Source organism: Haliotis rufescens, unplaced genomic scaffold (genome assembly GCF_023055435.1).
Source record: "Haliotis rufescens isolate VD_foot unplaced genomic scaffold, xgHalRufe1.0.p SCAF_2, whole genome shotgun sequence".
Taxonomy (NCBI): domain Eukaryota; kingdom Metazoa; phylum Mollusca; class Gastropoda; order Lepetellida; family Haliotidae; genus Haliotis; species Haliotis rufescens.
Window position 1 is genome coordinate 57,739,686 of NW_025963890.1, and position 27,069 is coordinate 57,766,754.

A 27,069-nucleotide genomic window follows, 5' to 3' on the forward strand; every position below is an offset into this window, starting at 1 on the left:
AGAAATAAAAACAAATAATTAATTTATGTTATGTTATGTTAGGTATGAACATCAGGGGGACTATAATAACTCTATATAAAAAAATGAAATATAAAACGGGTACCTTGATTCAAATAAACAGCATATATGAGAAAATATACACTTGAAAACAGTCACTGCAAACAGGGCCTAAAACACAACTGTGATACTGGCACCAAGTACATCCCCTGAAGAGCCATTTCTTGTTGGTTTTATTTTCACCACCATTACACATAGGTGAATACTTTCTGTCGCACACCATGTTCTTACAACAGGTGTTTTCTAGGATGGCAGCACCCATTTGAACACAGCAGATGTGATAAGTGTCAATTTGGAGCATTTTATCCTTGCCAATAAACATAAATATTGTATCATTATCATCTGATTTTTTTTACAAAGAAATTGAATAATGTTATTTTCCAAATTGGCAAAGTGATTAACAGATTTTTTGTACCACCCTCCAAATGTTTTTAATGATACATATCTGGAAAACAACGAATATAAACAAGAGGCTTCAGTTCATTTCTTTGGGGTTGATGTCACTACTGATTGTATTTGTTAGGAATGAAAATAGAAGGACATACTACACTGTGATGACCATTACCCCAATGAGTACAACCAGGGTTAGAAACTAACAGCAAAACCCTTAAAATGGGCCAATTTCTACTAGTCCTTAGGATTCCTTTACTATTGGGCACTTTGGTAAGGACAACAGGACTAGTGCCAATTTCTAACGCTGGTACAACCAAAAGTTTTACAACACATTTTATTCTGGGCTATAAGAAGGAGGGACCCTTCAGTGCAATGCACCAAGAGAGATTATTGTTGGAAAATCAAATCTATTTCTATTTTTTATCATCATATTGACTAAGTTAGTATGCATTTAAAACTACACATATGATACTCAGATTAATTGGGGATCAAATGACTTGCCTTTATAAGTACACGTTTAGGAAATGAACTTGTATTTATGAGCTAGTGCTGTTAAATACCTACATATATGTTTCAAATCAGTATTAATTCAGCTGATGCATGTCTCACATTCATGGGGCATAGATGATGTTACAAATGTGATAATTGTTATGTTTAAATATTGAGATTGAGAGGTTATTCCTTTTTAATAAAAAATCTATTTTAGTGTGATTTGTATGAATATATACAAAGATACTCAAAATGGTCATTCTAAATGAAATAACTGTCAAATCCACAACGAGTTTCCAGTAGATACAATGTGGTGCATGGTTGAAGCAGCTACATCTCCAAGTGATTCCAATATCCTACGTGTTCGTCTCGACATTAGCCATTTGCGATTTTACGAATGCTTCTTCTAGAATAAATACGTTAATCACCTATGCTCTCTTGTTATCAGTTACATATCCTGGTTCTAAATGACACTAAGAAATCTTGCCTGTACTGGGATTGACTTCACACTCGCTGAGTCTACACGAAGTTGCACATTATTGTACACATCGCATGGACATGCACAATCCATTAAACGCATGTACATTTAGTTCAGGTGAAATGAGGTGTGCCGCCTGTGCGCGCGTGTGGCTGCTTGGATCCGGAATAGCACCAGCTTTATAGCGCTAGCCCACCGGGAATCCACGCCGCAGTGATAACACGAATACCTCATTCCGACACAGTATCCTGACCCAAGTAGACCAATCTTTGTGTTATGCCGTTTAAGCCGAGCGTTAGACATGGTAAGTGACTTCAAACGTCTTTTAGTAAGACGCGGCCGGGGATCGAACCACTTACCATCCTTCCGCTCTCCGGGCAGACGCTCTATCCACTAGACCAAGGAGGGGGTCTTGCATGCTGATTAAGAGTGGACGCATATGAAATTTTACTTTCAATTTGGAAAATATTAGATTCTGATTGGTCGATCAGAGGTTTAAATCACAATAACGACATCTGAAATAGCTCATTGGACGGCTGCATCACCGCGGAAGCAAGTATTTATGGAGGTACTTTTTTCTTAGTCATTGTTGGACCGCGTTTTAAAGAAGGATATGGACACTGCATATTTCAAGTAGGTGTGGCAATACATTTTGGCCAGAAAACAACATGATAGAGAAAAGACAAAGTAATTCAAGCTTTTGGGACAACAGAGAGATTGACATTTGCTGCACGTTAGGTTCCACATTTAATTAAGCAGGGTTAAATATACTGGTAGCATAGCTCTACCTTGAAAACACAGAATGTTTTCTCCGAAATAGATGAATCAATTTAACACATCACATTTCAAACCTGATGAACTAATTACCGCCTTCATTATGTCTATTGGGACACGGGTGGTCCAGTCGTCTAAGGCGCCGCGATTCGCTGTACAGAGTAGCGTCCCTTGGGCACGCCAACCCATGATTGTGGGTTCGAATCCCGGTTCGCCCCGATTATGTTTCTAGGTTTGTCAGCACCATACCCGTGCTCGTGGGTTTCACCGAAGTGGTAAACGTCTGAGACCTGCATCACTTCGGGCTTTCCTCCCACATTAAGCTGACACGCCGTGATATAACTGGAATACTGTTAAAAGCGGCATTAAACCCAAATCACTCCCTCACTCATTATGATTGTCTATTTCTTCACCACACAGCATATCTTATACCCCTATCAAAACTTGAGTAGTATATATCAGATCTTATGTCGGCATGATGTCCTCTGTCAAAAGTGGCATTTTTCAAATTTAGCAAATTTGAATTTGTCAAGAATTTACATGTTGTTATGAGTGAGTGAGTAAGTTTGATTTTACGCCGCTTTTAGCAATATTCCAGCAATATCACGACGGGGGACACCAGAAATGGGCTTCACACATTGTACCCATGTCGGGAATCGAACCCGGGTCTTCGGCGTGACGAGCGAACGTTTTAACCACTAGGCTACGCCACCGTCCCTCATGTTATGAGGCAAGTAATATACATAGGAAATATTCATAAGACATTTTCTCACTGTCCTTGATCTTTTAAAATTTATGGATCTAAATGGATCATATATAATGTCTTAGGTCTGTGTTTGTTTGTTTGTTTGTCGTTTAACGCCGCACTCAGTAATATTCCAGCTATATGACGGCGGTCTGTAAATAATCAAATCTGACCAAACAATCCAGTGATTGACATCATGAGCATCGATCCACGCAATTGGAATACGATGACATGCATCAACCATGCATCGTTAGTCGCCTTTTACGGCAAGCAGGGTTGCTGAAGACCTATTCTACCCCGGATCTTCACGGGTCTCTTAGGTCTGTGAAATGCATATTTTATTCAGCTACGTGCAGATGTGCATACACGTGGATTTGATTATCCGGGAGCTTGACTGTAGAGGCACTTGAAGATTATGCAGAGGAGCTTGAAGTCAACACTTCGGAGTTTACCCGGAAGCCAGCGTAAGGAGTTTCGAACGGGAGATGTGGTCTGATTTGGTTTCAAGAGAAATAATCCTGTATTCTGAACTTATTGTAACTTGTAGAGTTGTGTTTTTTTGTCAAGGAAGTTAGCAGTCCGTTACGAGAATCTAGCCTCGATAACACTAGCCACCTGGCTAGAACATGAGCACTTTCAGCTGTGATGTTTTGTTTTGTTTGTTTGTTGTATAACGCCGCACTCAGCAATATCCCAGCTATAAGAGGGCGCTCTGTAAATAATCGAGTCTGGACCAGATAATCCAGTGATTTATATCATGAGCTTTGATCCACGCCATTGGAGTACCATGACATGCATCAAAAAAGTAAGCGAGCCTGACCACCCGATCTGGTTAGTTGCCTCCTATGACAAGCAGGGGTTGCTGAAGACCTATTCTAACCCGGATCTTCACGGGTATTTCTGATTTTCCAATGGAACGGAGATGGGTATAACATTATTTGCAAGTTCTGTCTTCCTGTGCCTCCATGGAGTGGTCTGATTCAATCCACATACCAAGGTCTTTCACAAGCTTGGACGGTTGAACCAATGGTAATATCACTTCAGTCAGTTAGGTGATGACTTCTGTCAACAAGTAAAACCTCCGTTTTGGCGTCGTTCAGCTTTAGCATTTGCCTGTTCATCCATGTTTTTATTCCAGCAGTGCATGTTTCTGTTTGCTCGAGGACTGATGACTGTGAGGTAGGAGAGAAAGCTTGAATCAGTTGAGCGTCATCTGCAAAGAAGTAGTGTGAGACTTAGAGTGAGTGAGTGAGTGAGTTGGGTTTAACGCCGCTTTCAAAGTATTCCAGTTATTTCACAGCTTAATGTGGGAGGAAAGCCCGAAGTGATGCAGGTCTCAGACGTTTACCACTTCGGTGAAACCCACGAGCACGGGTATGATGCTGACAAACCTAGAAACATAATCTGGTCGAACCGGGATTCGAACCCACAATCATAGGTTTCTAGCGTGCCCACGGGACGCAACTCCGCACAGCGAATCGCGGCGCCTTAGACGACTGGGCCACCCGTGCCCCCAGTGAGATGATATGTGAAACCTGATTCGGGAAGATGAGAAAATACTGGGTCCAAGCTTAAGGAACGCCCCTTTAAAGTAAGGTGTTTTTTTTAAAAGTTTGCCTCAGTTAATGCCAGTTGACTTCTATCTTTTAAATACGACTGGAAACATGACAAAGCTTCATCAGTTGCAACGTGATGTTTAAGTGTGCGAAGCAGTATTTCATGGTCTACATTATCGAAGGCTGATCTCACATTGTCGTAGAAAGAAATAACACAGGCGTTCTGTATGCAATATATATGTATGCATGTAAACAAAAGAGACACAATTCTTTCCCTATTCATTTCCGCTGAGAGAAGAGTCGATTGTACAATTCCGACCATATCATGACGGACGCGTCAATGAATCAAACAGGAATGACACCAGGGCCCACTTGCACAAAGCAATCTCAGCGCTACGACTCTTGTAAGCCTATGTTAAAGTATGGGAGTTACGATCATCTTAGCGCTAAGATCGCTTTGTGCAAGTGGGCCCAGGTATTCGTGAAATGTTGGGCATATTTTGCCCCACCGGTGGCACCGGTCACAGACACATAGAACATCAAGTCAATGGTTCACCTGAAAAAACAACAACACGGGAACATACGATACAAGTCAAAATAGGGAATCGGTCATCTTTGTTTTTAGTGATGCGTCAAAATTTGAAACGTCCTCCACGCGTCTACCATAAAAAAAAGATTTCCTGAGGCCTTGAATGTTGTAACCTTGATCAAACAAGGAATATTGCTGAGTGCGGCGTTAAACAACAAACAATACCATACAATTCAAAGCCAATCTATAATTAAGAATCATTGCTATTAAGAAGTACTGGGCCATAAGTGTAAATACCAATCTAGGTACTCGAGTCTGATGCTACACAAATACAACCAGGGCAAACCTATTGCCACCCATTATTCCTCCATCATATTATCCTCTTGCGAACATCGGAGATGGAATAACACGTCAGTGTATCTGCGATGTGCACAGCTGACAATGACGGTGGGATTCAAATAGGTGTGTTTTACTTTATTGGTTAGCGAGTGAGTATGGTTTTACGCCGCTTTTAGCAATTTTCCAGCAATATCACGGCGGGGGACACCTGAAATGGGCTTCACACATTGTACCCATGCCGGGAATCGAACCCGGGTCTTCGGCGTGACGAGAGAACGCTTAAACCACTAGGCTACCCGACCGCCCCTTTATTGGTTAGTACACAAGACCCCGTGATAACGCTGGGTAAGAATAGGTTCCCAGCACCCCTTGACTGTCGTACAAAAAACGGGGATCGGATGGCCAGTGTTGGTGACTTGGCTGATGTACGCCATTGTACCACGAGCGGTCGGAACGTCTCATGCAATCGGCCATTGTTTTGTCCAGCTAATTACTGCTCCGCTTTGACCATGTGACATATATATATAACACCCGTGATGTAGCACATGTGGATAGCGCGGATAGAGCTTCTAATGCATGTATTTCATAATATGTTGACCACCTTCGTCGTCGAGTAGACAGGCGTCCCAGGCCGCGTCATACCTTACGTTGATGGTATTTGTTGTTGCATTCCGCATTAATTGAATCAAACAAGGCCCGACGTCTCTGTGTCAGTATCATGTATACTGTCTGAGTATGGTGTCGATGTTAAACTGCGGCATGGTATCTCAGTGGGCGAGCTCTATCACCTCTGACCTTTATCGCTCTACTTTATCTGCATGCACCCATTACTGTCTCGTTCTGTTACACACTACTGCTGTCTGCAGCCTTCCACAACACTAACCCATTCAATGACAACGTCAATCAGAACACCGTTACGAACCTACACATATAACGTAGCACTTATTGCATTCTTAACGGTAACTGTGTTCATGCGCACAGCAGACATTCGTGGACGGCGAGGAGGCGAATTGTCAATAACCGGCTCATCACAACTAAGGTAGGATAGATGCTGCATTTTCTCACACCTTTATATAATGAATTCATGATCTAAATTACAAAAAGTCAAAGTGTAGGATGCGAAAGGACCTGTTTCACACAAGCTAATTTCCCCAATACTGGTCACAATCCACACCCGTCGTTAATAACTCTTGGTTTGACGTTGCCACTGTCCCGCGTGTTCGCTCACACACTCGACACGGCAAGGTAATGTCAATAGTTTCATCGTAACGCACGGTGAACGCGCTATAACGGGGGTAATTATTGCCGTACAGTGTACTGAGATAGGAGCTGTGGTATATACTCTACACCAGCCGCTGTAGGATGCTTCAGATTTACATCCCTTGTGAACTCTCTCTCTCTCTCTCTTTCTCTCTCTCTCTCACTTTCTGTCTTCTCTCTCTCTCTCTCACTCTCTCTCTCTTTGTGTGTGCGTGCGCACAGGGGCTTTTACACGGTATAGTGACACTGGGTGTGACCATATATCTTGTAGCTACTATTTGTTGCGTTACAATCTCCTGTGTGTGTATGTGTATGAACATCAAGTGGTGTGATCTGAATCAAGATGTCCTTGTGTTTATGTTTGTTTCGTTAAGACGCCAAATTAGCATTAACTAATTAATTAGTTAACATTAGTTTCACCTGATTCCATCAGACTTAGCCTTGTTTTGATCCCCCACATCGCATACCCCTGTAACCATGGTTACGCGTACATCACAATCCGCTGGTTGTGAATATAAGCTCCTAGGCAAAAGAAAGCATATACTTGGATTGGACAAATACAATTACAAACGTTATTAAAACTTGATTAGGCTGAAAACAGTTCACAGTTGTGCCCCTTGGTTGTCAGGATCCGCTGGTTGTAGTGTTGTGTACACAGTTGTGCTACTTGGTTGTCAGGAACCGCTGGTTGTAGTGTAGTGTACACAGTTGTGCCCCTTGGTTGTCAGGATCCTCTGGTAGTAGTGTACACAGTTGTACCCCTTGGTTGTCAGGATCCGCTGGTAGTAGTGTAGTGTACACAGTTGTGCTACTTGGTTGTCAGGAACCGCTGGTTGTAGTGTAGTGTACGCAGTTGTGCCCCTTGGTTGTCAGGATCCTCTGGTAGTAGTGTACACAGTTGTGCTACTTGGTTGTCAGGAACCGCTGGTTGTAGTGTAGTGTACACAGTTGTACCCCTTGGTTGTCAGGATCCTCTGGTAGTAGTGTAGTGTACACAGTTGTGCCCCTTGGTTGTCAGGATCCGCTGGTAGTAGTGTAGTGTACACAGTTGTGCCCCTTGGTTGTCAGGATCCGCTGGTTGTAGTGTTGTGTACACAGTTGTGCCCCTTGGTTGTCAGGATCCGCTGGTAGTAGTGTAGTGTACACAGTTGTGCCCCTTGGTTGTCAGGATCCGCTGGTTGTAGTGTTGTGTACACAGTTGTGCCCCTTGGTTGTCAGGATCCGCTGGTAGTAGTGTAGTGTACACAGTTGTGCCCCTTGGTTGTCACGATCCGCTGGTTGTATTGTAGTGTACACAGTTGTGCCCCTTGGTTGTCAGGATCCGCTGGTTGTAGTGTCGTGTACACAGTTGTGCCCCTTGGTTGTCAGGATCCTCTGGTAGTAGTGTAGTGTACACAGTTGTGCCCCTTGGTTGTCAGGATCCTCTGGTAGTAGTGTAGTGTACACAGTTGTGTCCCTTGGTTGTCAGGATCCTCTGGTTGTAGTGTACACAGTTGTGCCCCTTGGTTGTCAGGATCCTCTGGTAGTAGTGTAGTGTTCACAGTTGTGCCCCTTGGTTGTCAGGATCCTCTGGTTGCAGTGTACACAGTTGTGCCCCTTGGTTGTCAGGATCCTCTGGTAGTAGTGTAGTGTACACAGTTGTGCCCCTTGGTTGTCAGGATCCTCTGGTAGTAGTGTAGTGTACACAGTTGTGCCCCTTGGTTGTCAGGGTCCTCTGGTAGTAATGTAGTGTACACAGTTGTGCCCCTTGGTTGTCAGGATCCGCTGGTTGTAGTGTAGTGTACACAGTTGTGCCCCTTGGTTGTCAGGATCCTCTGGTAGTAGTGTAGTGTACACAGTTGTGCCCCTTGGTTGTCACGATCCGCTGGTTGTAGTGTACACAGTTGTGCCCCTTGGTTGTCAGGATCCTCTGGTAGTAGTGTAGTGTACACAGTTGTGCCCCTTGGTTGTCAGGATCCTCTGGTAGTAGTGTACACAGTTGTACCCCTTGGTTGTCAGGATCCTATGGTAGAAGTGTAGTGTACACAGTTGTGCCCCTTGGTTGTCAGGATCCTCTGGTAGTAGTGTAGTGTACACAGTTGTGCCCCTTGGTTGTCAGGATCCGCTGGTAGTAGTGTAGTGTACACAGTTGTGCCCCTTGGTTGTCAGGATCCTCTGGTAGTAGTGTACACAGTTGTGCCCCTTGGTTGTCAGGATCCTCTGGTAGAAGTGTAGTGTACACAGTTGTGCCCCTTGGTTGTCAGGATCCTCTGGTAGTAGTGTAGTGTACACAGTTGTGCCCCTTGGTTGTCAGGATCCTCTGGTAGTAGTGTAGTGTACACAGTTGTGCCCCTTGGTTGTCAGGATCCTCTGGTAGTAGTGTAGTGTACACAGTTGTGTCCCTTGGTTGTCAGGATCCTCTGGTAGTAGTGTAGTGTACACAGTTGTGCCCCTTGGTTGTCAGGATCCTCTGGTAGTAGTGTAGTGTACACAGTTGTGCCCCTTGGTGGTCATGATCCTCTGATAGTAGTGTACACTGTTGTGCCCCTTGGTGGTCATGATCCTCTGGTAGTAGTGTAGTGTACACAGTTGTGCCCCTTGGTTGTCACGATCCTCTGGTAGTTGTGTAGTGTACACAGTTGTGCCCCTTGGTTGTCAGGATCCTCTGGTAGTAGTGTAGTGTACACAGTTGTGCCCCTTGGTTGTCAGGATCCGCTGGTTGTAGTGTTGTGTACACAGTTGTGCCCCTTGGTTGTCAGGATCCTCTGGTTGTAGTGTACACAGTTATGCCCCTTGGTTGTCAGGATCCTCTGGTAGTAGTGTAGTGTACACAGTTGTGCCCCTTGGTTGTCAGGATCCTCTGGTAGTAGTGTACACAGTTGTGCCCCTTGGTGGTCAGGATCCTCTTGTTGTAGTGTACACAGTTGTGCCCCTTGGTTGTCAGGATCCGCTGGTTGTAATGTACACAGTTGTGCCCCTTGGTTGTCAGGATCCTCTGGTAGTAGTGTAGTGTACATAGTTGTGCCCCTTGGTTGTCAGGATCCGCTGGTTGTAGTGTACACAGTTGTGCCCCTTGGTTGTCAGGATCCGCTGGTTGTAGTGTACACAGTTGTGCCCCTTGGTTGTAGTGTTCAAGTTGTGCCCCTTGGTTGTAGTGTTCACAGTTGTGCCCCTTGGTTGTAGTGTTCACAGTTGTGCCCCTTGGTTGTAGTGTTCACAGTTGTGCCCCTTGGTTGTCAGGATCCGCTGGCTGTAGTGTACACAGTTGTGCCCCTTGTTTGTCAGGATCCGCTGGTAGTAATGTACACAGTTGTGCCCCTTGTTTGTCAGGATCCGCTGGTAGTAATGTACACAGTTGTGCCCCTTGGTTGTCAGGATGCGCTGGTTGGAGTGTACGCAGTTGTGCCCCTTGGTTGACAGGATCCGCTGGTAGTAATGTACACAGTTGTGCCCCTTGGTTGTCAGGATCCGCTGGTTGGAGTGTACACAGTTGTATCCCGTGGTTGACAGGATCGACTTGTTGTGTACACAGTTGTGTCCCTTGGTTGCAAGATCCGCTGCCGATGACCATCCTAGTTCGTGGTAAACGTCCATGCAAGTTTGGATTTCCTCTCTCTTTGACCTCATAAAAACGTGATACCCTTGAAGATCGGGGTTAGAATAGGTCTTCAGCAACCCATGCTTGCCGTAAAAGGCGACTATGCTTGTAAGAGGCGACTAACGGGACCTGGTGGTCAGACTTGGCGAATGAATGCATGTCATCGATCCAAATTGCGTGGATCGATGCTCATGATATCAAACACTGGGTCGTCTGGTCGAGACTCGATTATTCACAGACCACAGCCATATAGCTGGATTTTAATGAGTGCGGTGTTAAACAACAAACAGACAAACAAATCACACAACGTGATACAAATAACCGAAATATCCTCAAAACAGCCTAAAAATTAAGTCACCCGCTCTCCCCTGCGCCACGGTAACTTCACACGTCTCTCTGTCTGTCTCTGTCTCTCTCTGTCTGTCTCTGTCTGTCTCTGTCTCTGTCTGTCTGTGTCTCTGTCTGTCTCTGTTTCTGTCTTTCTCTGTCTGTCTCGCTCTTTCTGTCTCTAAACTTTTGGGGGCGGTCGGGTAGCCTAGTGGTTAAAGCGTCCGCTCATCACGCCGAAGACCCGGGTTCGATTCCCGACATGGGTACAATGTGTGAAGCCCATTTTTGGTGTCCCCCGCCGTGATATTGCTGGAATATTGCTAAAAGCGGCGTAAAACCACACTCACTCACTCAAAACTTTTGGTTCATGTAATCAGAGGGTTAAATCCTATCCCTTACCAAATCAGGCCTCTCTTTATAAAACATGTAGGTCGCTTATCGAATCCGCTTTTCACAGAATGTCCTTCCTGCTCTCTCATAATGACCTTCCTGTGTGATAATATTTCCTGGTGGTATCCAAATGGCAATGTTATTTAACAATAAAAGACAAACGGGTACTTTGGTGATAGTTGATCGCTGCCTGGCACAGTGACACGACGATGTTGGGACGGGTGTTGATTTGACGGTAAGGAATAATTCGAGATGAAGTGTTTTCGCTCTCCTATGTCTTTCAACCATATTGCTGCTCCTAGACCCTTTATTTCTGTGGACCCATGGGTATTCCATATTAGAATACGTCCCAATCCGCCTATGCTTGTTTTTCTAGGCGACTAAATTGCCGGTCAGGTTCGTTAACTTTTTTTTGTAGGTCATCGTACCAAGACGTTGTAGATCATTGCTAATATTACCAGTCACTGGATTGTCTGGTCCAGACACCATATACAGGCCGTCATATAGGTTATATATTCCTGAGTGTGGCGTTACACAACATACAAACAAATATACATGATATAAGGCGAGGTTTCGAGCCGCGTTCCTCAAAGCTATAGTAACGCTGAGACGCCCTTACTTTAACATAGATTTACGACAATCACACTGCTAAGATTACCCGTGAAGATTCCGGGGTAGAATAGGTCTTCAGCAACCAATACTTGCCGTAAAAGGCGACTATGCTTGTCGAAAAGGCGACTAACGGGATCGGGTGGTCAGGTTCGTTGACTTGGTTGATACATGTCATCGATCCCAATTGCGTGGATCGATGCTCATGATGTCAATCACTGGATTGTCTGGTCCATACTCGATTATTTACAGACCGTCAGACATAAAGCTGGAATATTGCTGAGTGCGGCGTTAAACGACAAACCAACCAACCAACCAGTGCTAAGATCAACTTGTTGGACGGGGCCCTTCTTGCAACATACCTGTCACGCTATCAACCACTAGATTGTCTCGGGTTCGATTCCCCACATCACACGGCGTCAAACCGGCGTCAAACCACTCATTCACTCAGTATGATATATATTTTCATTTCATAAATATGCTTCTGTTTTTTTCTGATGAAATATTTCGATACACTCTATTGTGAATGTAATGGCGATATAAACAAGCAATCGCTTAAAGCATGGTTAATAAAGGGAACAATATGTCAACGTGTATGTTTCAGACTGTTGTTTTGTTTGTGACTTCAGGATGCCGTCACGCATGAGCTGGTGGATAAATGATGACCGTATTTATAGCTAAAACCCCCAAAGACTAATGTGGACATGATGATTATTGTTAATGTTTTTGACATATTGCTTTACATAAAGCTACGGAAGCCTTTTAGGGCCATTTGTTGAAATGTCAAGATTTCAAGAATCTAAGTTGAAATTTCAAATGCAATGTACAAATTTCAAGAGAATAAGTTGAAATTTCAAGATGTTATCTTAGTAAGTATCTTGAAATTATAGGGGGCACGGATGGCTCAGTCGTCTAAGGCGCCGCGATTTGCTGTGCAGAGTTGCGTCCCTTGGGCACGCCAGAAACCTATGATTGTGGGTTTGAATCCCGGTTCGCCCCGATTATGTGTCTAGGTTTGTCAGCACCATACCCGTGCTCGTGGGTTTCACCGAAGTGGTAAACGTCTGAGACCTACATCACTTCGTGCTTTCCTCCCACATTAAGCTGACATGCCGTGATATAACTGGAATACTGTTAAACCAAACTCACCCACTCGCTTTTGAACTTATAACTTAGTATCTTGAAATTTCAACAACAAAAATGGCCCTAAAGGTGTCCGTATAAACCATCACAAAAGCATTCCCGTATGCTAAGGGAAACTGCTCCCATCGTGTAATCCCAGTGTAGAAGAAATGCCTAGATGGTTGGTTACGTCTTCGGTACAACCAACGAAAACGAGTAAAAACGTTAAACAACAAACAAACAAACAAATTATGAGCGGAACTCTCCACAAGTAATTACGTGTGAGTTACCGATGGCAAGAAACACATTGAACATAACTAAGCTGAATTTAAGTAAATTTGCCTTAGGCTGTATACAGTGTAACCTCGAAAACCAAACCCCGTTAATCCGGAAAACCCACCTTCTGGACATCACTGAACGCATACATATGTACAAAAGTACATAAATGACTATTCATACCCATATTTCATTAATGCGAACATCTTTTATTTCGGACAATGACTGGGGAGCACTGCCGTCTGGATAATCGGGGCTCTACTGTATATGGTTCTTCCACTAATTAAAAAATGGGTTTACTCGAGCCACGTGAGAAGCAGTTTCGTATATATTATTATGTTTCCTTTATCACCTAAACTGTAGATGTGAGATGTCAATCGGTCCAGATGACGGAGAAGTGTCACGAAGAATCACCCCAATCCTCTGTCCTTGTAGACGACCCGCAGCGACGCATTGATGATTGGATGAAATCCTGGGACGATGGAACTCTGGGATCGTTGGTGGATACACATCCGGACCCGTAAGTGACCAGCCTTATTTACTTCCGGCTTGCCGTTGTTGATATTATTATGGTAAGCAGGTTCAGCTTCCTGTGTTAAGTGCTTCAAACGTCCTGGTTACACAAGGTTGTCAAGGCCAGTGGTTATCAACTATCATCATAAACGCTATTAAAGGTAACACTTTTTTTCGCCCGTTTCTGGTTCAAGAAAGCGATCTTAGCACTATGACTATCCTAACTACGATCGATTAGTGGAACGGAAGCTTTGGATATATATTCACAGAAGTAATGATTGGTAGCACTTATAGCGGCCTATATAAGTCTTCTGTAGACTCTTTGTACCAACCAAGCTCATTGTGGCATCACTAATAAGGTATTTTTTTGTCCAGATGTCTGGTGGAACATTTCGATGATCTAACTGATGGACGCCAGCATCTGAGAATTCTCGTACCTCTGTGTGGAACGTGTCTAGATATGAAGTGGTGAGTTTAGCACCCTGGTGGTTTTATGTCTCTCTTTAAACATGAGCTATCAGGAGGTCGTCCATCGGTAAAAATGTTACGTACGGACCAGAGTGAGTGAGTGAGTTGGGTTTAACGCCGCTTTTAACAGTATTCCAGTTATATCGCGGCGTGTCAGCTTAATGTTGGAGGAAAGCCCGAAGTGATGCAGGTCTAAGACGTTTACCACTTCGGTGAAACCCACGAGCACGGGTATGGTGCTGACAAACCTACAAACATAATCGGGGCGAACCGGGATTCGAACCCTCAATCATAGGTTTCTGGCGTGCCCAAGGGACGCAACTCTGCACAGCGAATCGCGGCGCCTTAGACGACTGGGCCCCCCGTGCCCCCCCGTACGGACCAGAAGAGCTGGCCTTTTACACACGCATACGTTTTGCCAATTCGATGTCCGCGGAGTAATTTTTGTCAGAGATGTAATTCAGTATCATCTGTGTGAAGCCCATTTCTAGTGTCCCCCGCCGTGATATTGCTGGAATATTGCTAAAAGCGGCGTAAAACTGTACTTACTCACTCAGTATCAACTCCTTTTTAAAGCTAGGAGCGGTCGGGTAACCTTGTGGTTAAAGCGTTCGCTCGTCACGCCGAAGACCCGGGTTCGATTACCGATATGGGTACAATGTGAGAAGCTCATTTCCGGTGTCCCTCGCCTTGATATAGCAGGGAATTTTGCTGAAAGCGGCGTAAAACTATACTCACTCACAATCCCAGTTTGAAAGCTTCAACATTCACGTTGATCAAGGGCACACCTTGTTTATCGCATCGTTGTCTGAAGGTTGAAGTACGTATCGTATCGTGACGATCGTAATAGTCAATGTATTAACCTCCAGATTGTAATCGTACTTTATCGAAATACTTGTTTCGATCATTATACGTACTGTATCGTGACCTAACGATCTTTATGCGTACTGTGTTGTGTATAGAGACTCTCTGATCATTGTGACTCGCTTCTGTTCCAGGTTTGCTGACCGAGGTCACAGCGTGGTGGGCGTGGACATCTCCGAGGTGGCGGCCAGACTGTTCTTTGACCGGAACCAGATCCCCCATACAGTACAAGACCTTCCGCACACACAGGGGAAACTATATCAGGTACTCCGCCTTACTTTGTCAACAGCTACCAAAACCACAAACACTGTTCTTTGTATGTCATTGTCTGTCAACAGACGGGTCAAATTTCGGGTTAGTGTAGGTCTTCAGCAAAACGTGCTTGCCGTGAAAGGCGACTGCAGGATCTTTGATTCTGCTCCGTCCCTTGTCCGTGGAGATTCGGGCTAGAACTATCATCACCAACCCATGTTTCTTGTAAGAGGTGATAAGCGGGACCGGGTTATCAGATTCGCGGACATTCGCCATGTCATCGGTCCTACTTGCGTGGATCGATGCTCATGACGTCAATCACTGGATTGTCGTAGACTCGATTATTTGCAGACCGCCGTCATAGAGCTAGAATATTGCTGAGTGTGTCGTTAAACGTCGTTAAACTCGGAAACAAACAAACAAGCATACTCTGGCTCTTTCGGACACCAATTTCCTCAATGACTTCATCTATTTTCCTGAAGAATGATTTGAGTTAATAAGAGTTTTTTATTCATGATTAAATTCACTCCGCTAGTTGTGTGCAACACAGTTGCGTGTCGGGAATCTTGTATCTCATATCTCCTTTAAAAAATCATAACATGTTGCTCAACCAATGAATATTTGCATTTTCATCTCAAAAGCGATTTTTCAATTAACACTGATATGAATGTTTCGAATGTTGACAGTCAACAGATGATGCCATCAAGTTCTACGTGGTAAACTTCTTCGATTTTAACGAGTAGGTATATAATTAAGTTTCACATAATGCCTGCTCTGCTACGACACAACTTTCGGGTAAATAATGTAAGTTTTAGGGATATGGTTTGATAAAGGTAAAGCAAGTGACCTTGGAGGATTCGAGCGTGTATAAAACGACCGATTGTCAACAGTCTGTGTGAAAAGGTGTGCAAGGTCACATGACCACCAACGTCCTAGGTGGCATACTGTAATGTACAAGCCTTTTGTATATTTCGGTCAGTGGACAGTGAGATGAATCATACTGTACGTGTTGTATACTATACGTTATTGCTACATGAATTAACGTATAGCACCACTGATGTTACTGACTGTTTAATGTGCAAAAACAAAATGTGAACACGTTCTAAATCACATGTTTCGATTTGGCAACGTGATAGTTCGTGTGACGTCACCTATATTCGTGAGTCTGTTCCACGAAACTACTTCTTGTAGCATAATGGCTTAAATCTGCCTTGTATTGATACAAAATTTTATCTAGTCCATCTAAATGCATTGTATATTACTACAAAGCCGTGACACACAATAATTTACCACACAGGGTTGTGTCCCTTTGTATACCCGGAACAAATAATCGATGTTCTATGCCGGTTATTGCATGATTATATTTCTGGGTCTTGTCAGCAGCATGCTCGTGGATTTCACCAAAGTTGTAAACTTTTAAAACCTGCATCACTTTAGGCTTTCCTCCCACATCAAACTGATATGCTGTGATATCACTGAAATATGCTGTTCAAGGTGGCGTTAAACCCAAATCACTCACTCACTCACTTGCAGGGCAGGATAAAACATGCAACTATTTTTTAAAAGCTAATGAGGTTCCACGTGGCTGTTTGTTATCACATATCCATACATATTTTCAGAACACTGGAGGGTCTGTTTGATGTTGTATGGGACACTGGATCCCTTGGTTCTATCGATGTTCGAGACAGAGACCGGTAATGTTGTTTTCCTTCACGCTTTGCAGTAGGTGAACAGAGGGGTTCCCCATAAGTGTAAAATGATTGTGTGTAATAACTTGCCGATATTTGCACATGCAGTTTAGTGATTCTTAATGGTGATTGGTCAATTAGAGCCATATACAGTGCTTCTGACTTTGATATGCGATATGACGTCATCCACTGTTCATGATGTGATAAACTGATTACTTTTCGTCATCTGAACAGTAGCTGCCTTTAGTGACGTTTCTCAGTAGGGTTCAAATTTCCTAAGTTTTTCCTTAACTATCTCTCTGAAATGGCAATGAGCAATATATAGAAAGCTCGCTATATATTGTAGCTCGTTGGTTAATGTAACAAATGTTATAATTTGGGATAACACTTTCTTTGTAAAGTAAAGAGTCTCGTACTTTCTTGGATTGAGTCCCGTCCGGGATTCAAACCCACACTGCCAGAGTGAGGCACCTAATTGCCAGCACACAAAGTCAGCGATCCAACCCACACAGCCACCGAAGTCTCAAAGCAGTTATACCAGTTCCATGCAATATGAGATTCGAACCTCGCCAATCTCATATTAGACCGGCGGCACTGGTGGCCCAGTCGTCTAAGGTGCCGCAATTCGCTGTCTGTGCAGAATTGCCTCCCTTAGGTGTGTCAGAAACCTGTGACAGTGGATTAGAATCCCATATTTACACTGGGGTTTCTCCTAAGTGATAGACCCGTGAAGATTCCGGGGTAGAATAGGTCTGCAGCAACCCATGCTTGTCGTAAGAGGCGACTAACGGGATCGGGTGGTCAGGCCTGCTGACTTGGTTGATGCATTTGATCCCAATTGCGTGGATCGATGCTATGGTATTAATCACTGGATTGTCTGGTACAGACTCGGTAATTTATAGATCGCCGCCATATAGCTGGAATATTGCTGAGTGTGGCGTTAGACAACAAACCAACCAACTTAAGTGATAGCAGTTTAAGACATGCATCACTTTTGGCATTTCCTTTGTATTTGAGCCTCATTTATGGTGATTTCTTGTCAAGGAGACCGCCTCCGTGGTCTAGTGGTAGAACGTCCTCCCGGAGAGCGGAAGGTCCGGGGTTCGATCCCCGGCCGCGTCATACCAAAAGACGTTAAAAGATGGTACTTGTTGTTACCCTGTCTAGCGCTCGGCATTAAGGGACTAAAACAAGGACTGGTCGGCTCGGAGTGGGGTATTCATGTTAAACTGCTGCATGGTATATCAGTGGGCTAGCACTATAAATCGGCATCAGTCCGGACTAGTACAAGCAGCCACACAAACACACACACGTACATGCACGTCGCTATATAAGTGCAATAATCTTGGACGCGACGTTAAACCCCATTTCACCTCACCTCACCTTCTTGTCAAGGAAGTTGGAGGCTCTCTGCATTCCAGCTAGCGGGCAAGTATTTATATCCGTCCTTGTTAAGGTCGCCATATTTGAGATGTGTGTATTCTTGCTTCAGGTACATGACAGCTATGAGCTGCGTGCTCAAACCAAACTGTGTCTTCTTCCTCGAGACACTGGTCTTTGACAAAACGAAATTTGAAGGTAAAATATTCGATACATACAACATTGAGTAATTAATATTTCTATTGTAAGAATACTTTTACGTCCACATTGTCATAATTCAACACAATCAATCCGTCATAAAATAGCACGACTGTGAGAACAAATGCTGATAAAAATATGTATTGATCTATATGGACTTGAGAAGTAAGGGTAGCCTCGTGTGTTCGCGTTCGCGCGTCACGCCTCAGGCCCGGGTTCAACTCTCCACGTAGTTGCTGTGCAATCCCATTTACCGGCGACCTTGCCTTGATATGCCGGCCTAACACTTTCAGTGTAGGGAACACCAAAACAATGCTTGAGTTTCTTCTTCCTTCTGTAAAGTTTTTGCATTGTTTTTGCTTTCAGGTCCGCCATACAGTTTCCCCATCGAAGATGTCGAGGAAGTCTTTGGTAAAATATTTCTGAATACAATATTTTTTTAGAAGTGTTAGGCTCGTGTTTTAGTAAGTGTGTAAATAGGATCGTTCGCTCGTCATGTTGAAGGCTCGGGTTCGACAGTGGTACAAAATAGAGCCAATTTCTGGTGTCCCCTCACCCATCTAACTCGCTCACCGGTTTCTGAATATTGAATCAAAAAGACAAAGGAGACCATACGCCAAACGATCCGACACTTGCCGAACTAGGCTGGAATTTCCAGGCTCGATCAGTGGCTATTAGGAGTTATGTCCCTTCTATCTCCTTCCTATTGACCAATCAGATTCCACCTCCCATGTCGCTTGCCTTTGCTTCAAACAAGATGATCGTCAAGAAGATCTTATCGATAGTCAAGACCTCTCGCGAAGTGCATCAAATCATTTGAGCGCCTTGAAAAAAACATGAAAATATTTGGAAATGTTGTTTACGAGCCGGATGTCTAATTTGTTACGCGATTTTGATTGGACTGTGCATAGACTCGTTAGTCCAGCCAAAATGTAACTCGGGAATTCCAGCCTTGTCAGGCAAGGGTTGAAACTGGACTTCTATATTCAGTTAACTCCCTTGCCTCGGGGCGCTGACGAGCAAGGGTTGGTGCTGACAAACCTAGAAACATAATCAGGGCGAATATGCAATTCGAACACTCGATCATAAGGGTCGTTGATGCCTAAGGGACGCAACTCTGCACAGGAAAGTACGCCGCAATAGAAGATTGGTCGTTTGATTATAGCACACAAACGTTGCAATTAACGTCACAGCTGATGGAGGACAATAGGGAGAGTGTGTTTGCTCGTCACGCTGAATATTCTACCTGAGTGTGACGTGTAGGGAATAAACTGTGGTTTTACATCCACTTAAAGCCTCTCGTCTTTGTGATTCTCGTGACGCTACGGATTGCTAAGTCGTTGCAAGTCGAGCATAGTTGCCCCCCTTAGATGTGCCATGATCCTATCCTCTGATCGTTGGTTCCAATGACAGGTTCTCCCTGGTTGTGAAATAAGTTTGTTAGTAATATAATTGAAATACTGTGTACTGCGGTGTAAATTCACTCACTAACTTGTAACGCCTCATACTACAGCAACAGCCACTGAAACACATACAACAACTCCTGGGGAAATTTATCATGCGAACCTTGTCGATGACCTGTTTCTGGGGATACTTAATGCTGACTCGTATCATTTGGATGATAGTCCGTATCGAAATGCTGTCTGGAAACAGATTGTTTAAATTATCTCTCTGTTGTAGGGAACATGTTTACGGTTGTCAAAGTCGCAGACCATGGCTATGACGTCCCTGAGGATGATCGCGATGTTGAGGAAGGAATTCATGACATCGGATTTCGATTTCACTTTTATTGTCTCACTCGGATGTAACAGTACTGGTCACTGGTTCACACAAATCCGACTCTGTCTTGCACGGTATGTTAGGAGGTCACGGTTGATTGGCTCAGTGGAGTCACAACTAAGGCCAGTGCCATGGATGGGTTCGAATCCCTTTTCCATCACATGGGCCCAGAAGAGTCCACCAGAATATCATCCACAAACAACGGTTCTTTTGGATACCACATACAAATGCCTAGCAGAGATTGGACAAACGAATACCATCAGAAAGGAGTCGCTGTACTGGCGGTGATGATACCACGGACACCTCTTGTTGGACTGGGCTCCTGTCTACCTAAACGAGTAGAGAGGCGATGGCCGATTTCCGTAGCCTGCGATTGGGCGACACTTAACATGGCTTTCATTGGTTCTCAGTATCGAAAAGAAACAAATGGTGGACTGCGACATAATTAACATGAGTAGGGCAGTTTGTTATGATTTGTATTGCCCAAAATCAAATTCTGTAGATATATCTCTGTGTCAATTGCATTCATAATTAACGATGCTACACCTGCGCACTTCTAACCGCATATGGTACAGATTTCTACCGCATTGTTTGGCCTGTGTGCTAAAAGCGCCAATAACGCTAAGCCTTCAGCTCGAACCAACAGGGAAACAAGTTTCACCGGAATTTTTCACATAGATTTGACCGTATGAATAGCCAATAGAATATCCAATATGAATAACCTTTTTGAAAGGCAGTGTTCGTATCATTGTTGAAGCTGGGTGGCTTTGATATGGTATAGTTTCGAGCACCGCTCACCAATAACGTCGGATTAACATATGCAACTAATGTTACTATTTCCCGAAAAAAGCGCCATGCATGCAAATGTGCATTGAACTGCTTATACTGGTCCGGACTTTATCCGATCTATAGTGCTAGCCCACTTAGACGCAATACCCAATCAGACCAATCATATTGTCTTCGAGGCGACCAGTCTTTGTTTTATTCGTTTTATCCGGCAGTTTCAACGCGGAACTATTTCACTCATATATCGAGTGCATGTGAGTGAGTGTTGGGTTGCTTGTCACTGTTGCATTGTTTATGTTCAGTTCTGGTATTCGGTAATTTCTCCCCACAACAAGGATTAGCTTGAAAGAATGCAATCATGAACTTTACTTTACTCATATTTGGATTATTAGAAACAAATGTTTTTTTTCAAGATTTGGGAAAACAAAATCAAAGATAACTGGTAGGGTCTGCTTTTTGTAAAATAACTGAGGATGTGCACGATGACTACTCATAGTAAGGTCATATAACATTTTTGAAGACTTCTTAAGCGTCTTTTCGCATACTTGACAAAGCTGGCAGGTATGCTTATAATGTGTGGGTGTAGTTTTAATTTATGCTATTAATTGGACACCAATTGCTGGAATTGTATATGCTCTTGTACACAATAGCATAGTGGTTAATGCGCTGGGTCGTCATGTCAACGACACGCGTTCGATTCCCTTAATGGTAAGATGTGTGAAGCTAATTCTTGATATCCCTGTCGTAATATGGCTGGAACAAGACAGAACACTCACTCACTCACTCACTCACTCACTCACTCACTTTCGGCATATGTGTGTCCACGTATTATTTAAACATGAGCGAACATTTATTTGGCCACCAATCCAAAAGGTGGAATTCTTATCCTGTAAATATGACCAGAATAAGTTAAAACATGTATTTTGCTGCAATAATTTAATTCATGATGATTCAGTTGCACCCTTTTTCAGTTTTAATTAACCCCTCCTTCTGTTTCCCCGATGTTAGTGCAGTGCAATATTTTCTATGCAATACAAATGCCTTATTTAGATCCATTATTTTAACGACCAAGACAAGTCATAAATATGTATATTTGTTATGTTTTATTAAACTTCATATGTTTTATGTAAGTCGATTGTTTCTAAAATAAAAATATTTTGACATAATATGTTCTGTTCTGTATATATCTAGCCGCAACAAGCATGCTACTTGTACTTATTAACTAACACGATACATAGGTAAAGACAAGAATAGTCACAACAGTGTGATGCCATCTCTGTAGTCTGTTGCCCATGTTCAGTCTGCGTATAAACGTTGCGCTCAGACCCGTATGTATGTTACTAATTAAGGCAATCACTGAATGTTAGACTGATATATTCCAGAATATAAGAGTAGGCAGACAAACACATATCACTAAGTACCATATGTGAAACTGTAGGTTACAAATTAGGGCAACCATTGATTGTGAGACTAATATATTCCAGAATATAAGAGTAGACAGACAAACAAATCAGACAGGCAGGCAGTTTATTCAATATGTAAGGCCATGTGGCCCATAGTACAGTGAAGTTTTAACAGATACATGAAAATCAACGTGGTCTTGAACATAGCGTAATATAATTCTAAATAGTCTAAATACATGTTTTAAATACATTGCTAAAGATTTGATAACATCTCCATCGGTCGAATCCAACAAATTGACATTAAGTGATTGTCTTTGTGTGTAATATATATATCTAAATTAGATAGAAAGTTTGATCTCAACGTTACATATTTTTCAATTATAAAAAGGACATGAAACTCGACTTCAATCTCCTGGTTGGTACAGTAAGTACATATACAATTTACAAAATCACTATTCTTGGTTTAACGACATTTACTGACAAGGAAGTTATGGAGAGATATTCTAAATTTACAAAGAGCTCTCAATTGAGATTGATCTTGTAATATAATTACAATAATATTTTTCTGGTTGTAACAATGATTTGATACCAGCATAATGCTTGAGAAAGCAAACATATCACAGAGTACCATACAGACAAACACATATCACTAAGTACCGTATGTGTGACATTGTATGAGACTAATTAGGGTAATCATTGAATGTTAGACTGATCTTTACCAGAGTGTTTGACTATACAAACAATCACATATCACTAAGTACCATATGTGAAACTGTGACATTGTATGTTAATTATGAGGGCAATCACTGAATGTTAGGCTGGTATATACCAGAGTGTATGACTATACAGACAAACACATATCACTAAGTACCATATGTGAAACTGTGACATTGTATGTTAATTATGAGCCTCAGGGCAATCACTGAATGTTGGACTGGTATATTCCAGAGTGTTTGAGTAGACAGGCAATGACAGATGGATGGGGTGACTTCAAGTAAACAAGGAGTCCCTTTTAGTTGGCCACAGCCTAGTGCTCTAATACATTAGCATATCAAATATAATCATCTGCTTCCCATGTGCTCGAAGTACGAAGTCAAGCTCAATATTCCCCATGTCTACAGAATTGACTGCACCCTGACTCGTGAGCTCTGTGAGAGTTGCTTACAGGCCACAGTCAGGAGAAGACATACATTACTCCCTCTTCTTCAGAAAATAATTCTGTAGAACAATCACAGCTAACGCCTCTTCGTCAGACTGACTGGCCTCTTCCTTCCCCACTTCCTCCTTCAGTGGTTGTCCTTCTTCGTCCACATCCCCGTGGTAGACCTTTCTTGGGTCGAAGTCGTATTCGTCTTGGTATTCCACATCGCAGATGTCGCCTCGGTTAACAACACAGCGTATTGCATTCGGTTAACTCAAATTAGTTGTTTAGAAAGCATTAATCAAAATATGATTAGATCATAAGATTTATTTTAGATCACAAAAATAAGTTGTTGATTGTAAAGTTCCCCGATTTTCTTTATTATATTAAACTAAATGTGCAGCGATTATTGAGTGTGGCATTTGCCTATTCTATAAATTTTGGTCAACATGCCATCATCTATTTAGATGATTAATCAACTATGTACTGGAATGTCACATTTTATCAAATAAATGTAAAATGTATATTATGTACAATGTCCCATGTACATTCAGTATTGCTTGGCAACGGTATAAGGATCTATATCGAAACGTCGCTTTTCACAGTATTAAAGAAGCTGTTATCCATAAAATTGTGTCTACCTTGTCATCCGTCGACTCCTAAGTAATGTCTATTAAACAATTACGCCGTGATATCGCTTGAAGATTGCTAAAAACGGCGTCAAACCATACTCACTCACTCATTGATACTGCGGCTCCTGAAATGACCCTTGAAAATATTGTCGTTACCGTAAAACTCTTTTAACTGTTCCTCAGTGCAATGATAGGGTGCTCCTGAAATGAAACAAAGCACCCACTCATATACAGCCCTTCCTGGGCTGGTATTGTTAATCTTCAGCTGTGATATTCGAGTACAAAAGAAATAATTTAAATGATCAGTCACACTGAATCGATCTTATGTATTTGTTCTCTGTTTGATAACCTGGGCTCCGATCCTTGGTGTAACACCATTACGGTCCGGGTTAGAATTGGTCTTCAGCAGCCAATGTCTGTCGTAAGTGGCGACTTACGGGATCGGGTGGTCAGGCTCGCTGACTTGGTTGATGCATGTCATTGTATCCCAATTGCGTGGATCGATGCTCACGGTGTCAGTCACTGGATTATCTGGTCCAGACTCAATTAATTACAGACATCCGTTCTATACACAACACACATACCACTCACACAACACATAACAACACACAGCACACAACACACAACACACAACACACAATAAATTGCAAGTGATTCAGTGACATTTGGTTGGCTAACAAAACCAAATGCTTTCGTTTATGTTTCCGTAACACCTGCTGTCGGACTACAACTACTTGGCAATAGAGTGGGTGGAGATAAGAGGTTTTGTGTTAATCCCATGTTCATATGTATGTATACGTTGATGTATTGAATTTCTACCTCTTTTGCCGCTAACCTTATTCAGTTGTATTATTCAGCCATGTCGCTGATTTCGCATTCTTGTATGCAGTTATTTAAGTGCTAATAATTTTTTTATTTGAAGTTTACACGATATACGGCTTTTCCATTGGACGAGAGGTCGGTCACATGACCGCGAAATTGACGTTCATAAGTGTATGAACGACACAATTTGACGTTCATACGTTTTTCACGAGACCGTGTTCTTGAAATGACGTAAACACTGACGGACTACTTCCACATTCCTGGGGAAACCCCTGGGAATTCCCTACCACGAAAACATGCATAAGCGTTCTTTCTGATCATTTAGAACCTTTATTCTTGGTCTCAGCGTTTCAGTATGCTTTGAGAAATGTCAGAGAGCGTGACTGCATGATTGTTCACGAATATCCTCGCTACGGCCCATCCAACAAACGAAGAAATGCACATCTAAACTATTGTAGTATCGACTCGATCCGTGCCTAGGCTGACATTGACCGTCTCAAGCAATCTATGAATTTACCTTTGTGTCTGTTTGACGCATCTTTATTCACCTTTCAATGATCGGCCAGTTGATTAATGATGACTAACACATGTAACCGCCAAAGGTTCATCAACAACTTCGGAAATCTCTCCCGTCACGTTTATCGTGTCGGCCATTTTGACGTCTTGTACTTGATGTAAATGTATTACGACGCGCTGTCATTGTGACTGACTCACTGAGGTAGTTCTTTACAGACCTTTCTCATCTAATGAGGATATGATTTGAACACATGTGCTGCGTAAGATGTTTCTGGAGAGCAAGTTGTGCATCCATACGCCCATGTCACCTCTCTTTTTGAGGAACTATTTTACTCCGCGATATAGCTGGTTGTTGTATGGCTGTCAGTGTAAACATGAAGTCACACGTACTAAATAAAATTGTGTTTAGATCTAGGCCTACATCTTTTTAGGTAAGAAATTGTGATAAAAAAATTATAAGAATTGACCTTCACTTTGTGTGAGTTCATTGGAGTATGAACCTTCATAGAGTGAGGGCCAAACATTGTATGAACGTCGTCGCAAGCTCCGACGTTCATACAGTTTGGCCCTCACTCTATGAAGGTTCATACTCCAATGAACTCACACAAAGTAAAGGTCAATTCTTAAATGATTAGATATTCAGTCTGTGTTGTTATTGTTGTTGACGTGTTTATTTTTAAGAATTTACTTCAATGTGGACTTTGTGTAAATCCGCTAATGATATCAATCCTTGAGTATCCAGCTTATTGAAAATGGCTCTTTGTGGACTTTGTGTAAATCCACTAATGATATCAATCCTTGAGTATCCAGAGTTTTGAAAATGGCTCTTTGTGGAGTTTGTACTAATCTGCTAATGATATCAATCCTTGAGTATCCAGATTTTTGAAAATGGCTCTTTGTGGACTATGTGTAAATCCGCTAATGATATCAATCCTTGAGTATCCAGATTTTTGAAAATGGCTTTTTGTGGACTTTGTGTAAATCCACTAATGATATCAATCCTTGAGTTCCAGATTTTTGAAAATGGCTCTTTGTGGAGTTTGTACTAATCTGCTAATGATATCAATCCTTGAGTTCCAGATTTTTGAAAATGGCTCTTTGTGGACTATGTGTAAATCCGCTAATGATATCAATCCTTGAGTTCCAGATAATTGAAAATGGCTCTTTGTGGACTTTGTGTAAATCCGCTAATGATATCAATCCTTGAGTATCCAGATTTTTGAAAACGGCTCTTTGTGGACTATGTGTAAATCCGCTAATGATATCAATCCTTGAGTATCCAGATTTTTGAAAATGGCTCTTTGTGGACTATGTGTAAATCCGCTAATGATATCAATCCTTGAGTATCCAGATTTTTGAAAAATGGCTCTTTGTGGACTTTGTGTAAATCCGCCAATGATATCAATCCTTGAGTATCCAGATTTTTGAAAATGGCTATTTGTGGACTTTGTTTAATCCGCCAATGATATCAATCCTTGAGTATCCAGATTATTGAAAATGGCTCTTTATTTCCCATTTTTACTTCAACACATTTATATATATAGTGTATTTATGAAACATTTCTATACACAAATGCAGAAGGAAACGCTGGTGATTATTTTATAATTACTACCAAGATCGTTGCTAAACCATCAGATTCCTTCATCAGCATTTGTAAGGGGCATATTTTTCAGTAATCGACACAACATCGGATGGCTGTGTAG

The 27,069-nt window shown here is 42.5% G+C and overlaps 2 protein-coding genes across 3 annotated transcripts in view; one reads left to right on the forward strand and one right to left on the reverse strand.

Moving 5' to 3' along the window:
• Positions 1 to 6,217: 6,217 nt before the first annotated feature.
• On the forward strand, positions 6,218 to 22,018 carry LOC124141542 (thiopurine S-methyltransferase-like). Of its 2 annotated transcripts, none has more exons than XM_046509560.2 (9): positions 6,218 to 6,399; positions 13,288 to 13,444; positions 13,813 to 13,905; positions 14,904 to 15,033; positions 15,708 to 15,760; positions 16,641 to 16,715; positions 18,202 to 18,287; positions 18,654 to 18,698; positions 19,968 to 22,018. In XM_046509560.2, exons 2-9 carry the CDS (start codon positions 13,311 to 13,313, stop codon positions 20,093 to 20,095), a joined length of 744 nt encoding a protein of 247 aa, XP_046365516.2. In that variant the 5' UTR covers positions 6,218 to 6,399; positions 13,288 to 13,310; the 3' UTR covers positions 20,096 to 22,018. The 2 variants fall into 2 exon arrangements, with proteins under 2 accessions (XP_046365516.2, XP_046365517.2); XM_046509561.2 differs by lacking the exon at positions 6,218 to 6,399 and adding an exon at positions 11,062 to 11,152.
• Positions 22,019 to 23,350: 1,332 nt separating this feature from the next.
• LOC124143181 (thiopurine S-methyltransferase-like) overlaps positions 23,351 to 27,069 on the reverse strand; it is a 40,674-nt gene continuing 36,955 nt past the window's right edge. The window contains exon 9 of the mRNA XM_048400229.1: positions 23,351 to 23,634. Within this exon, the coding sequence (XP_048256186.1) occupies positions 23,447 to 23,634 (188 nt within the window). The 3' untranslated portion in view covers positions 23,351 to 23,446. The remainder of the gene's footprint in view (positions 23,635 to 27,069) is intronic.